Genomic DNA, 16,117 nt, shown 5'->3' with positions numbered 1-16,117 from the left:
TTCTCATATAACAAAAAACCTAGAGGAGCTGGCATTGGTTCAGTGACTCCACTTTACCAAGGTCTCTGAAAGTCTGTTAGTTTTTCCCTCTTGGTAAGATGGCCACTGCAGTGCAGAGCGGTGTGTCTGTATTCAAGACAGAAAAGTGAGGGAAGGAGGCAGAGCCTCCCACATCTGATCCTTTCCTCATAAAAGCAAAACCTTCTCCAGAAATCCATAGCAGACTTGTGTTCATCTGTTGGCCTTGAATGTATAAAATCATTACCTCTAGCTCCAAGAAGAATGGGAAATGAAATTGTAAGCTTTTCCAATCTTTCTAATGGAAAAGGAAAAGAGGATTGGGAATAAATGTGGATCGGGCAACCAATAGTTTTGCCACTAGTTATAAATGGAGCAGATATAATTTTGTATTTTAATCTTTTCTACTGTGTTGTCTTCCAAAAGTTGGTTTTGGCAGTGGGGGACGGGGGTCGCGCCCAGTGGCTTGTGGGATCTTAGTTCCCCAACCAGGGATTGAACCCCCGGGCCCTTAGCAATCAAAGCAAGGAGTCCAAACCACTGGACTGCCAGGGAATTCCCTCAAAAAACTTGAGTTTTAAATGGTAGCCTAGTAGTCTTAAGTTGTGTTTTACCAGAATTTTAACATTCTCTCATTGTTGGATATTTAATCTGTTTTCAGTGCTAATCCAATATAGAAAATATCTTTATGTACAACATTTTCCTTTCTTTGACCAGAAGTTCCCAAGAGTAGGATTGCAAATCCAACAGTTAAACATTGCTTTTGAAACTTGACTTAATTGAGGTTTTAAAAATTAAGAATTTTTTTTCTTATTAATTCTGATTTGAGAAGTTCAGGGCTGGTGTAGCAGCTGGCTGTAACAATATCTTAAATATTCTAGGCTACATACAAATTTCTCTTTTATCAATCTTAGAGGATAGTTTTCATCTTTTTAGTCATGATATGGTTGTTTTATCTCTTTGAATCTACATTCCAGGGAGGATAAAAAGGTATCACACTTCTCGATGTCATATCAGGGGAGAAAAGTATTACAAGAAATCCTCAACTTACACATTATTTGCCAGAATTATGATATTTTCTACTTAGAATGAAGGCTGGAAAATGTAATTATTGGTGAGCACATTGTCACTTCTACCAAAAATGGTTCTGTTAGACAAGAGGGGAGAGGGGCTGTTGAGTAGGCAGCCAGCAGTGTCTACCATGAAGAGTTTCAATTTCCAACCAATAACCACAAGTAGCCTTGTAATAGCCTCATGTTCTTTGCTATTTGATCTTTAGTGGGTAAGGCTAGGAACTGACTTATTAATAGTAAAGGTATAAAGTGTCAGTTATTGTTGTAACTAATGTATAGCTTTTCCATGGCTAGTGGCTGAGCATGTAATTATGGTCACTACTCACACAGAAGAATTAACTTTCCTGAGAACTTGAAACAAAAAAGGCAATTTTGCATGTACAGAAGACAATTGGTATATGAAATTATTTTAATGCTCTTATACCTCTGTTTTCCAGCAAACTGTAGGTCTTTAATATTTAACTGAAAATTTATTTTTGTAATAACTTTACTTGGCATAAGGATATTTTTCAGGAATGTAGAAACAAGATATTTTAAGCCACAAATATAGTTAGGCAGACTACCAATATAGCTGAAGGGTTTATCAAGTCTTTAACAAAAGTATCTTCTGATGTTAATGAGAAATTGAAGAGGAAAATTTTTCCAAACTTTGACACAAAAATCTTTTAAGTTCATTGAGAAATTACACATTTTAAATGCAGAATTTAAAGGTAATTATTTTGAAAATAATAGCTACCATACAGTAGTTTAATCAGGTCTGTGGGGGTATGGACCAGATAAATTGGATTGCACCTATTTTTTTTCACATAAAGATTGATTACTTCTTTGGTCAGGAGGACATTATGCATTCATTAAATTGTAACTTTTATTGTATACATTTTTTAAGATAAGATTATTTCATCTGTATCTCTTAGCAGAATTAGTCAATTAGAGACTGAACTAGATGAAAAGTGGTTCAAGTTACCAGTTTTACCATCTGGGGACAAAAATAATAAAAATGCGTTTGAAATTGAGAAAGATGAGTATAGCAGTATATAGTAGAAAAGCAGACCAAATGGACCAAGACAGGTTCTGATGACATCTCCAGGCTTAAGTTCCTTTACAGAGGTTTGGCTGGTAGACAAGGGTTGAACTGTCATCATGGTTAGTATAGGCCACTGACTACAGTTTATAAAAACTAGTTTATAAAGCTACCTCATAGTTTGTCATTCATACAGTATATTTACCTTTGAAACATACACCTGCTCTTCAACACAAGTTTACAGTTCACTTAGGCTGTTGATGACTATAATTAAAACATAAAGTTGTACAGAAAGATACCCAAATAAAAATATCTTTATTGTGGGATTACTTTAAAATAATCTACTGTACAATTTACTTACACCTTTCAAGTCTTTTGGATACACTCATAGTCATGTATATTTATATTTTACATATTGCATGTGTGGTATCCTGTAAAAAAAAAAAACAAACCTTTCTCTCAAGACCAATTAACATCATGCCATGTAAGCAAATACATACAGCTCTATTTCATCCTTTTTACTGGCTGCACATTATTTCCTTGTTTGCCAGTACAAATCAAGTGCCGTCAATGAATATAGTCAAATAGTGAAAATCCTTATACATACAATGAACATTTAGGTTGGTTCCACTTCTCGGCTATTGTTAACAATGCTGCAGTGGACATGGGAGTGCAAATAACTCTTCAACATCCTGATTTAAATTATTTGTAATAAATACTCTCCAGTGGGATTGCTGGAATATATAGTAGTTTTAAATTTTTGTGAAATCTTTATACTCTCTTCCACAGTGGCTGTATCATTTTAACATTACCACTGAGAGTGCACAAGGGTTCCAATATCTTCACATCCTTGCCAACACATATTTTCTGGTTTGGGTTTTTTTTAATGGCCATCCTAACTGGTGTGGGGTAGTAACTAGTGGTGGTTTTGATATGCATTTCCCTCATTAGTCATGATACTTAGCATCTTTTCATATACCTGTTGGCCATTTGTATGTATTTTTGGAGTAATATGTGTTTCAGTCCTCTGTTCATTTCTAATTGGGTTATTTGAGTTTTTTTTGCTAGTTTTAGTCCCCTGTATACTTTAGGTATTAACCACTTACCAGGGAACATGGTTTGCGTCAACTTTCTGCATTCCACAGGGCCACTTCACACTCTGTTCTTTCTTTTGCTGGGCAGCTTTTTGGTTTGATACAGTCTCACTTGTCTGTTTTTGCTTTTGTTGCCAGTGCTTTCAGTGTCAAATCTAAGAAACCATTGCTAAGACCAATATTATAAAGCTCTTTTCCTGTTTTCCTCTGGGAATTTTAAAGTTTCAGGTCTTGAGTCTTCAACACAGTTTCAGTAGATTTTTGTGTATGGTATAAGGGTCCAACTCCATTCTTTTGCATGTGGATGTGTATTCAGTTTTCCCAGTACCATTTCTTGAAGATATGCTATTTTTCTACTATTTGGCTTTATTTGATTTTCTACAAGTCTTGAAAAGGCCTTCTCTACTACAAGATCATAGAACCTCATATTGTCTTTAGCACCTTATGGTTTTATTGTTTTAAATGTAAACCTTTGTCTTGCCCTCCCCCTATAGAAAAAAGAAAATTCAATATTCCCATACTGTTTCCTGTATAACCTAACTTTTGCCTCACCTCTACCAAGACAGGCCTGTTTTTTGGCTACAAGTGGTGGCACTAATGGTAAAGAATCTGCTTGCCAATGCAGGAAACACAAGAGATGCAGGTTCAATCCCTGGATTGGGAAGATCTCCTGGAGAAGGAAATGGCACTCAACTCCAGTATTCTTGCCTGGAGAATTCTATAGACAGAGGAGCCTGGCGGGCTACAGTCCATGGGGCCGCAAAGAGTCAGACACAACTGAGCACACACACACAACAAAATACACAAAAGGGAGACTGACCAATATAAGGAATTTATTATAAAAGAAAAAGTCCAAAGGTATAGCAGTTCCAGGATTGGTTAATTCAGGAGCACCATTCAGGTGCTTTCTGTCTGCACCTGCTATCCTCAATAATGACAGCTTTCATCTCCATGCTTGTCCTTTCATGATCATCATATGAAAGAAGAGGTAAGAGATACACTAGATGAACACTGACCTCAACCCACAGAAGCTTATGGGCCCATGAATACTGGTGTGACTATCGATTCATCCACCCCTCTGCCCTTGGGGAAGACTAAAAGTAAGGGGGAAAAGTACAGATGTTAGAATCTTCACCAGCACTTCCACATATGGAGAGAGAAATGGAAAGTCAAGACTGTTAACTGGAGTAAGTATAACAATTCCTTCCTCAAATACCTATTATTCTTTGGCTCTGGAGTCACTGAATTCACATCTGTATCCCACTTTGTCTAGATCTATATTTTACTTTATTATATTAATGAAGCTTTCAAGAACTGAATTCTATTAAAGTAAAATAAAGTTTTAAAGCAATTTAGGCAGTTAAATATATATCACACACACACAACACACAATGTATATAATGAAATCCTTATACATGCATAAAAACTCAATAGAAATAAATTATAAGCAATAAGATAATAAAGTTTAAAATTTAGTGTACTATTTGCTTTTTTAATAACAAATTCATAAACCAAAATTTGTTCATTTTTACACAAATGATTCTGATTGGTGCATACTTTTCTTTATGCTAATTTACCAAACCCTGAGTTTTGCTTCTCCATTTCTGGTTAAATATGTATCACTCTAAGCAAATAAAAATGTTTAAATAAGGGTCCTGCATTGGTGTTTAGTTATTTGAAATTAGATTTTCATTCTAAATAGTTTCAGTAAAGTGTATGTTATAGTAGAATGTCTCTACTTGCTTTAAGGTCTGTCTTAAATTGATAAAATACAACCTTCCTCTGCTTAAGCGTGCATCTTTCATTATACAAGTTAGCAAATAGCTTATATCAGTACAAATGTCCAACAATGTAATCATTGCCTTCTGAAATATTTTATACAGGAATAATTTATCTCTTTACACTAGTAAAGCCTTGCATTTCAGTAGGTTCTATAGCTTCTGTATCATCACTTGAAATTTACCTAAAAGGAAAACATGAAAATCATTTTGATTTCAGGTAAAAGGTAAACATGTCTAAACATCCATTTTCTGCTCTTTTTATTAAGTTGTTTCAATCAAGAAACTTGCTATATCAAATGACCTTTCACACTTCACACTATTTGATAAAGTCAGTTTCATTTTTATCATGATTATCCGGTTTGTGAATGAATGCCTTTGTTTCTCTGATTTCTATATTTTAGGTATTTCATTGCTAGTTACTATGAATAGAAAGGAAATAGAGTGATGCTCAATCCAATTTTATTCTTGGTTAGTAGCTATGGCGAAGAGATTTTTGAAAAGGAGTTTAGTGATAAAAGACTAGTTAGCTTTATCTAGCTTTATATAACATATGTATTTGAGAAAATTTTTTAAAAAATTTCATTATAAGGAAATTTGCTATCTTAAAATTTTCCTTTAAAAATTAAGAGTCACCCTTTAAGTTGTCTTATAAATTTACATTTCCTTAACACATTTTCTTAAATCATTGTCTCTTACGAATTTTAAAATCATTGACTATAAATATAAGTATGCTACATATAACTACATTAAGTGTTAAAATTGACAAAAGTAAAATGAAATGGTTCTGGCATTTTAAATGTCCTCTAAGTAACAAATACAAGAAACAAACAAAAAGAACACCAGACCTGATAAATAACTGCTAAAAACATTTGTTAAGAAATATGAAGTCAACTTACAGGCAGGCATTGAAGATACTTCAGCTGTTACAATACTTTTTATCCCCAAGTTTGATAAGCCACCTCTGATTAAGCCACATGTAAAAGCTAAATACTAAAAGGAACAAAAGTGTAAAAAGTATTAAGGGTTTACTAAGACAGTAAAGGTATTGCTAAATATCACATTTAGTTAAACCTTGACGTTAATAAGTAAGTCACTTATTTGGAAAAGCTGTAATAATTTTTCAAACTATTAAAAATTCTTACTATTAGATTTCCCAGCTCCTACTCAACTGAACATGGACACATGACTTAAGCTCAGTCAACTCACTGGCCCAGTCCATGACCCTGAATCTACAATGAGTGACAGAAAAAGCTGGAAACAGGTTAGAATTCGTTCTAGAGACAGCAAAGGTGGTTTGTGTCTACCGTCGGTGCTGCTTGAAGGATTCTATCTAGACTCTCCTTGTGCAGCGATCTGGCTGCTTTAACTTCCCATGGTGCCTTTTTTTCCTTGAATTTTGGCCACACCATGTTGCATGGCTTATGGGATCAGTTCCCTGACCAGGGACTGAACCTGGGCCACAGCAAATCCTAACTACTAAACCACCAGGAGATTCCCCTTCCCTGGTTCTTGCCTGTTTTCTGAGCCTTCCCATCAATTCTGTAAGCTAACTAATATGATTCCATTCAATCAAAATTGGTTTCTGGAGTCAAGAATCTTGACTTGTTCAAGACTTATAGCCTGCCACAACAAAGACTTATCCAGTTTAAAGGATCAAAGTGCCAATGTTGAGAAACTGTTAAGGGAACAAGCAAATGGGACTAAGCCATAGCAGAGACAGCACAAAAAGAGAACCAAAAATCAAATAGTCCAAGGTATTTTATCATCTACATTTTTGAATTGCATGATATTCAACAATATGTATGAATAATATAAAAAATATTTTATAATATACATAAACGGGTAATGATAGGTAATCAGATATAGAATCATGAAATTATAAACTGGGAAAGAACTTAGAGATTGTTTATAATATACTGTTACAATCAATTTTATTAATAAGGAAACTAAGGTCCAGAGGGGATCTATAAGTTGTGGAGTTAGCTTAAAATCTAGATTTATTTGGTCCCAAGTTCATACTCTTCCCACTACACCAAACTGCCTTTGTGTTAGATTAATTTAGGTGTGGACAAATTTTACAGATAAAAAGCAGCTTTTACATACTGCCCAATGTATTTTAATCTGTAATACATCTGGCCTATTTATTGATTCCTACTTGAGACTGAAAAAAAAATACATGAGACCCTGAAATGCAGATATACTTAATACAAGACATATATTCTTAGAAATAAATATTAACTATATTAAAAATTTTTTTAATTTACTGATGGAGATTGTAAATATGAACTCTGAATTGAATAATTTTGTATAGCTAATACCAGTTTTTTAAGCTTGAGTATCTTTTCTGATGTATCCATACTATATTTTAGTACTATCTTATCATTAATCTACATTTTTAATGACATTTAAACTAGTGTTTCTTGAATTGGTCATCATAAGCCTACTTAGTTACAAGTTAATATAAACTATTTCAATATGATAAATATCTTTCTCCTATTTCGTAGAGAAGTGTTTAGGCAAAAGGAACAATTTTAAAACATTTTGAATTCACGTCTACTGTGATTAGTATTGTACTTTTCCCTACATTTCTACTTGTTTCATAATAAAAAACCAATCTTTTATTCCATTAAATACCTTTGATGCATGTTCTAAATATTGTTTTCCTGCAGACATTTGAGTAAGCAGGCGAAATTTGTTGTCCTGAAGTACATAGATGCCCTGTCCCAAAAACAGAAAGACATCCAAAGTCAATGTAATCTGTACTCTTCCCTTCAAAACAATTTAAGAATTTTTAAGTTATTAAAACTTTCCCTTCCATTGGTCAAATTTTCTTTATACAAAGAGGTTTTGCAGTGTTCAAGTTGAAGAGCTGTTCATCATTTATAACGCTAATATTTACTGAATGCTTTAAAGATACTGAAGATACAATGATACATAAAACAGTTCCTATCCTTAAAGAATTCAGTCTAGTGTGAAAGAATCAAAAATACATTCTAGGTGAAATTAGCAGCTATATCTAATTAACTCATACCTAGAAAGCCAATAATCAGTGTCACTTTTTCACATAAGCATTTCAAGTACTTTTAGGTTAAGGCTGATGTTATCTGTAAAAATGAATTCTACTGGTAGCTAAGAGAGAACATTATTTTCATTTTTTATACTTTAGTAAATGCCAAATATATTCTAAATATCTCCTAAAATTTTATGTCATTTTTTGCATAATCTCTCACGCAACCTATTAACTTTTTTTTTCCTATTAACTTTTATATTAACAAAATATTTTAAGAATAAAGAATACAATGGCAACTGAACAGGCAAGAATTACAATGAGACTTAGGAATTATTTGAAAGACAGAAATGTGATATATCTGTGGTTCTGCATATTACCACCACTAAGTAAGAATAATGAAAGAACCAAGTCCTAAAACTTATCATTCTGATATTTGCTACTTTTTAAAACTTAAAATTTTATTGAGAGAAAGGGACAGCTGTCATTACAGATAACTGCCCTTGCCTTTATTCACTATACCCTACTAGAGAAAAAAAGTAGTGATGTATTAATAACATAGAAATATTCCTAAGTTTCTGAGAAATTAAGTTTTATATAACAAGTAAGTCACTAAACTAGGACATTTATATTAAGATAAAGGACTTTAAAAAATAGGCCTTAATTTATCTAAATACCTGATGATTTGTCCTTAAATTGTCGATTTGCTTCTTGAATACTGTAGTCCAAAAATCTTTACAAATGAACTTCATGATATCTAACTCATCCTTGAACCTTGCAGTATCTTTTGTAAACCTAAAAAGATCAACTAGAAGTAATACAGTACTTTTCATCCAGAGAAAGGAGGGGCAAATTATTCACTAATTTCCAAATGCCACAATAGCACTGAACATTTACTGACAGTTATAAAGTGACAGGCACCAAGCAACGTAGTTCCCATTTCAGTGAATTCACATACTGTTATATAATGATGGGGCTAAAATTAGTCTTAACAGTAAGCAATTTTAGGTACAGCTGACACATTTTAAAAAAAAAAAAAGCTGAGCATGATCATGGTACTGTTATATAAAATATGAAAGAGAGAGGTCACTCAGTTGTGTCCGACTCCTTGTGATCCATGGTGCCAGGCTCCTCTGTCCATGGGATATTCCAGGCAGGAACACTGGAGTGGGTTGCCATTTCCTTCTCCAGAGGATCTTCCCAATCCAGGGATCAAATCCAGATCTCCTGCATTGCAGGTGGATTCTTTACCACCTGAGCCATGAGGGAAGATCAGGAAAATATAACAGAGTTCAGTTATTTCAGATAGAAAGGAATACTAAAAGAAATTGATCTGTAAGTTTGAAGACGATCACATGCATAAACAGACTCTTAAGGTACACATTTAAACCATATTCCATTTAGGATAAAGAACCTACTAGAGCTTAAGTAGGAAATGCAACAAGATTTTAGATAGTTGTTTCAGCACATCAAAGTTTTCAGGAAAAAAATTTTAAACAAATACTTATTTTCTTCAAATTTTGAAACATGAAAGTTGGATAACTGAGTTAAAATAGCATCAGACCTAAAAAGAAATTTCAATCTGTGAATAAAGAACAGAGAATAAATAAAATTTAGGAATTAAAATGAAAGTATCTCAAGTTTTATGCAATCTTTTGAAATGGATCATCTTTGTTCATAACCTACCTGGAAGAAAATTTTCAAATCCATACTGCTCACCTTTCTATCAATCCTTGTCCCACTCGAAACCCCATGTTTTCCAGTTTAGTTATACAGCGTCCATTTTCCTATTTAAAACAATAATAGTTTTGAATAATTTTAGAATGCCAGAATGTAAATATTTCACTGAACATTGTGAGAAAAAGTGAATTACAGGTCATTTGAATTTTCTTAATCATTTTCATAAGGCAATAAGATAAACAGAACTGTTACTACTTTTCAGAAATGCCAAAGCCTCTTCCCAATTACTCTTCCTGCTTTCCCTGGCTTTTTCCATTTTCAACTATTCTTTCCGTTATAAAATTAAGGTCAAGGTATCGCTTTTGACTTTTTTCTGTCATTCCCTTTGTGCTGTCACTAAGTTCTAAGTTCTGCTTGAAAATGTCTCTTAAAGAGTCACCCAAGCTTTCCATTTCCCAGTGTATCTTAGTTGGTGACCCCACCATCCTATTTCTGGAATCATGCAATTGCCTCACTCTTCCTTTGACAATCTCATCCACTCTTCAGTCGTTAAATAACACCTATGTCAAAGACTCTCAAAATCCTCTGGATGACCTACAAAGCCCTATACAATCCAGACTCCTGTGCCTCTCTAACCTCACCTCCTCTTCTTCACTCACCCCATCCAGCTTCACTGATTTCCTTGCTGTCCTTAAACATGCCAGGCAAGCTCTAGGCACCTCTCCATCTAGATAACTCACATGACCACCTCACTGGCTTTAGGTCTTCATTCACAAGTCATCATCTCAATGAGGCCAATTTCAGTCTTTTAAAACTACAGTATCATTCCACTTCAGAAACTACCTAATGATTCTCAAAGTGTGTCCCAAGACTAACAACATCGGCATCACATGGGAACTTGCAAAAATTGCAAATTCTGTAACCCCACCCCCAATTCAGTGAATCAGAAACTGTAGGTATGGGTCAGTAACCTGTGTTTTAAGAAGCCCTCCAAAAGTGATACTGATGCTCTGATTTCTCTGCTTAATTTGTCTCCAGGGAACTTCTTTCACCATTTAACCCAATATACATGTTACTAATTTTATACTGTTCATGTTCTTCCATCCCCACCTACTAGAATACAGCAACAACAGGGCAAGAAATTTTATATATTTTGAAGCCTTTGTCTTCCATTAACACCACAGGCCTCGTTATCTGCTGAACTTTCTTCTAAGTACTCCACTAATAGGGCTGACTACTAACTCTTTATTTCTAGTACAGATTTTAGCAGACACAGTCATCTAGCGGTCCCATTGTGTGCATGCTCAGTCATGTCCAACTCTTTGCAACCCCGCTGACTGTCACCCATCAGGCTCCTCTGTCTGGGATTCTCCAGGCAAGAATACTGGAGTGGGTTGCCATTGCCCTCCTCCAAGGGATCTTCCCAGCCCAGAGATCGAACCCATGTCTCCTGCGTCTCTTGGATTGCAGGTGGATTCTTTACCTCTAGCGCCACCTGGGAAGCCCCGAGGTCCCACAGGCCCCTTAAATACGGCATGTTCAAAATGATATTATCTTAGCATCCTCAGCTTGCTCTGCCTCCAAAATTCTTTAACCTCACTAATGGCACCACCATCTATCTAGTTACTACAACCAGAAAACTTCCATTTCCTTCACTTCTGTGCTGCCAAGCCTACATACACACTGCAGTCCTGTGGAGCCTATCATCTACATGCTTTCCCAAGTCCATCTTCTCTCTCCTGACTGCTTAAATTAGCTCTTAACTTTTCTCTCCTGGTCTTCAGTTAGAACCTCCTAACTGACCTCCTTGTCTCTAGTTTTTTCTCCTTTGATTTATTTTCTGTATTTATGCTATAGACTTTCTAAACACCAAATTGTGTTGTTTCTCCACTGGACCATACAGCACCACTCTGTTCATTTCCACACCGGTTTCCAAACATGCTCAGGTAGAATGACCTGCAAATCATGACACTCTTTGTAGAATCACCCAGGAATATATTGATAAGCAGGAAATATGCTTACATGCAGACATTCTCAAATCTTAACTATGAATCACATGAACTCTTGAATTAAGCCCTAGGAAAACCTTCTGATGTTGCTACATGTTCATTCACTTTGGCATCTGTGAGTGCTCACTAGTAAGTACCAAATTTTTAAGAAAAACTTAGGAATATTTTATCCATTAATGTAAAAAAAAATATTCCCAATAAATTGCTAAATGTCCAGTTGTTCAATTATTAGATTTAATACCTCTTTGGCACAGTTGGAAAATTATTGAAGTGTGAGAACATTAGTCTTTTCCTTGATTTCACTTAAACTTATGACTTCATGTCTAAAAAGATATATAAAGGCCATCTCTGATAGAATTATGTCTTTCTTTTACATTTTTTTATTATGAAAAATTTGAAGCACACACAAAGTAGAGACGTTACCAAACCCTCATACACCAAGATGCCAGTATGGATTCTAATCATCAAGCCTACTACATAACTTTTTAAAAATCCTTTTTGCTTATATGCACTTAAAATTTTTTCCCCACCATACACAAACTGCAATAGGAAAAGAAAGTTATTTTTAATGATTCAAAACTTTTGGATTTCCTTTCTCTTATAGGACTAGCACATCTCTCAAAATTATCAGTCACGATTAGAACAACCGTTTTGTTTTATTTTGGCTAACCCATTTGGGGGGGGGGGGGCGGATTTTTAAAAAAGGTTTTCCTGGGCAAGAGCTGAAAGAGGGAAAGAAAGTAGAAGAGAGTAGAATCAAGCAAGCTGATGCATGTGTGGTGGGGCAGGGAGCAGGGATTTTATGATAATAGAGTAAAAGAGATGTGTTACTAATTATTCTCTGGGGAAAAGGATTTAAGGAACTCTAACTCTACACAAACACAAATGTCTGCTACTCAGCACTAGCACTCAGCACAGATGCTGAACATTAACTACTGGTTGTTAATGATGTTAAAGTCAAAAGTTTGTAATTTGGAAAAAATCTCTTATTACTGATGAATCTGAATAATAGACTTTGTGGGATTCCCTGGTGGTTCTGTGGTTAGGACTCACTGCTGCGGGCGTGAGTTCAATCTAGGAACTAAGATCCTGCATGCTGCAAGGTGTAGCCAAAAAAAAAAAAAGATAAAATTTGCTTTATTTCCAATACTCTTCCTGATATCTTCCTATTAATATCTCTAATGCATAATTAATACCATAGATTAAATCTATCTCCCCAAAATTCGTATGTTGAAAATCTAACCCCCAGATGGTATTAGGAGGTAGGGGCCTTGGGAGATGATTCTGTCTTGAGGGTGGAGCCCTCAAGAAAAGCATTACTGCCCTTATAAAAGATACCCCAGAGAGCTAGTTAGTCCCCTTCTACCATGTGAGCACACAGCCAAAACACCACTATCTATAAATCAGGAAGCGGCTTTCACCAGACACTAAATTTTCTGGTGCCTTGACTGTACTTCCCAGCCTTCAGAACTGTGAGAAATGAATTTCTGTTGTTTATAAATCACTCTGGCATCTTTGTTACTGCCCCCTAAAACAGACAGTATCCTTCTTACAGTTCACAAACTGACAGCCACTCTTCCTGGATGTCTTAAGGTGCCACAAATTCAACCAATCCAAAATAATTCAGTATCTTCACCTCTTCTTTATTCCTTCTCCATCCAACCCAGCGGCTCAAGCTAAACACTTGGGGATAATTTTCAATTCTCATTCCTATACCTAATCACGTCTTAGAGATTCGGCCTCCTATCTCTCAAACCGTTCTCTCCTCTTTATCCAGATCTTCATCATCTCCTGCCTGGACTCCTACAATAAGGAAGCTTCTCACTACAAGAGCTTCCCTCTCCAGTCCAAAGAATACTTTCGTCTTTCTGAAATGCAAATGGACTGTGTCATTCTTTTTAAAAATCCTCCACTGAGAAGGTCCATGTTTTTAATCATACAAGGCTCTTTCTAGCTTCAGCTTTCAAAACTTTTCACTCTCCACCTATTCAATCTAGTCACAGTGAATGCTCAGGCATATTTAAATACTCTACACCTTTCATTCCACTATGACTTTCCCTTTGCCTAGGATGCTTGACCTGCCCTTAATTTCTACCCCTCTTTATCAACAGCATTATAGAAACTAGAGCTTCTGACCTGAGCATGACTTTAGAATACTTTATTTATGAAATCCTACAACTCCATTATTTCATACCACCAAATACTGTTAATTATTCACTGAACCACATTCCCCAATGACTGTGAGGCAGGGACTTCACCTTATTAATCTAACAGTGTCAGGCCCACAATACACTTAACATATTTTCTAAATGAATCAATTAGTGAATGAAGACTCACATACATTAGAAGTAACCTCCAGGAGGATGGGGCCATTGTTTGCTTCTTCATTACTATATCCCCAGCGACCAGCTCTGACATATAATGCACACTAAATTTTTTTACATTGTGTTTCCTAATCATAGTAACACATGCAAAATTTCCTTTGCTTCGACCTCAAATCTCATTAACGTTCTTTCTCTGAGTTTCCTGGAGTGTTAGTGAGAGTTAGGGATGTGGAGGGAGGGACAGGATTCTCAGGCTAGGAGAGATCTGTCCAGTGGACAACTGGGAAGTGCTGTTAGTGACACTGTAATTAAGTAGGGGTGCCAAAATCAGCAGTTAACTCTTTCGCAAATCAGGGCAGGGACAACACATGGAAGGGACAAAACTAAGAAAATCTGTGGCCTGCCAGACACAGATACGGGACTGGACAAAAAGGTATCATAGAGTAGAAGATATACGAAAGAGACAAGAATGCAAGACTGGACAGCTGACAGGTTCTAAGGCTTAGGATACCTGAAAGTGTACCAATTCGTCTACACTTCGGGAGGCGACGAGTGGCATGCGATGGGACAGGGGTTGAAGGAAAGAACTGAGTGGAAACAAGCAGTGTCAGGGCGTGTGGCAGCACTCACCACCTCCCCCTGCTCCGCGGACTTGTACACTCCAGACACCATCTCGTTATGCAGAAGCAAAAACAACGCCTCGTCCGCCATTTCCTGCTTATTCCTCCAAGCTCGGGGTTTCGGCTCCCGTTTGGGTCCGGCTTGGGGATTCTGGATAGCGCCCCAACTGCTTGGACAAGCTACGCGGCTGGCTCAGTCCGCGGCCGGGCCCTCGTTGCTAGGAGACCGAGGAATCCACTCAGCTTCCTGAAGGCTGGTAATGGAGTGAGTCTGGTCCCGGGGCGAGCTCACCCCCAGGGCCACTCGGCCCTGCGGCTGAACGGGAGAGTCTGACAGCAACGGGAACCAAACCCAGCCCGGGGAGACCCGATCCGGCCCCTAGGCGGGGAGGTGAAAACACAACATCCGGTCCCCTCTACCCCGGCATTCCGCCAGCTCTATGGTCACAGAGTTCCTTCCCCGGGGTGAACTGCTGGCGCCGATAGGAAGAAGGATTTTTCGTGTGCAAAGTGGCAAAGTTGGTAAGAGAAGAGAAGAGCTCCCGCTGCCATCTCTGTTAATTTGTTATGTTAGGCACAACAATGTCTAACAGCTTCATTAAAAGCTTCCACTTCTGCTATATGTTCCTAAATATGAAAAGTTGTATGGAGTGAATAAATGGTCAGTTTTCAGGCTATAAATTTGAGGTTGGTGATGGACAGGGAAGCCTGACGTGCTGCAGTGCATGGGGTCGCAGAGTCGGACACAACTGAGGACTGAACTGAACTGATAAATTTTAGGTATATTGAGAAATTACCCCAATCCATTTTGGATAAGCCTAGGTGTAAGATTTAGAGCCATTTTGGCCGCCAGGAAGGTTACTGGAAGTAAGGGACAAGAAAGGGAAATTTGAATCAGAAAATGCAAATAAAAGACTTCAGAAATGCGACTGAAGGGATGGAGTTCATATAAGAATCTATGGCGGATGTGGACAACTGCTGCAGACGTGCAAATACAAATGTTAGACCATATACACATTTTAAATTTGGCAAACTTTGGCTTAAACGTGTTGCTGCGCCTATGATTAGTTCTTTTCTTAGTAACTTACAGAAAAGATTTTTTGCCCAATGAAGTCATTGCTTCCCTCAAAGTGCTGAGTTTCTCAAATTGTTAACCTTTCAACTCTTCATATTCTTTCATAAAATTTAAGACCATGTACCATAATTGGAATAGAGGCGGGTTTGTTTTGTTTTTAAAAATGTCCCTTCTAACGTTTCAATCAGTTTTTTCAACCACCACAAAAAAATCAAGCGTGTTTCAACAAACCCTTTGAAAATAGACTAATTTTGAAGAGTATTTTGTAATCTTAATCTTGATTTTTCCAGCACTAAAATCTCCCATTTGTGAAATCAGGTCCTTTATGTCCCAGTTGTATTCTCCCCTGTCACCACCAGCAAGGTCAAAGATTAGGCAAAAAATTGGTGTCTTACTAAGGTCTATTTCTTAAACC

General features: G+C 36.5%; 1 protein-coding gene across 2 annotated transcripts; it reads right to left on the bottom strand.

The window, feature by feature from the left end:
* Positions 1-4,019: 4,019 nt before the first annotated feature.
* Positions 4,020-15,424, bottom strand: TRAPPC6B (trafficking protein particle complex subunit 6B). Of its 2 annotated transcripts, none has more exons than XM_043489416.1 (6): positions 14,638-15,424; positions 9,714-9,781; positions 8,672-8,789; positions 7,622-7,705; positions 5,884-5,977; positions 4,020-5,169 (listed from the first exon to the last, which is right to left on the bottom strand). In XM_043489416.1, the coding sequence occupies exons 1-6, from the start codon at positions 14,716-14,718 to the stop codon at positions 5,138-5,140; spliced, it is 477 nt and encodes a 158-aa protein (XP_043345351.1). In that variant the 5' UTR covers positions 14,719-15,424; the 3' UTR covers positions 4,020-5,137. The 2 variants fall into 2 exon arrangements, with proteins under 2 accessions (XP_043345351.1, XP_043345353.1); XM_043489418.1 differs by having other exon boundaries at positions 14,519-14,656.
* Between the last annotated feature and the right edge of the window lie 693 nt (positions 15,425-16,117).

This window comes from Cervus canadensis, chromosome 17 (genome assembly GCF_019320065.1).
Source record: "Cervus canadensis isolate Bull #8, Minnesota chromosome 17, ASM1932006v1, whole genome shotgun sequence".
NCBI classification, from domain to species: Eukaryota; Metazoa; Chordata; class Mammalia; order Artiodactyla; family Cervidae; genus Cervus; species Cervus canadensis.
The sequence above is the reverse complement of the archived record's forward strand: the minus strand, read 5'-3'. Positions and strand labels throughout refer to the sequence as shown.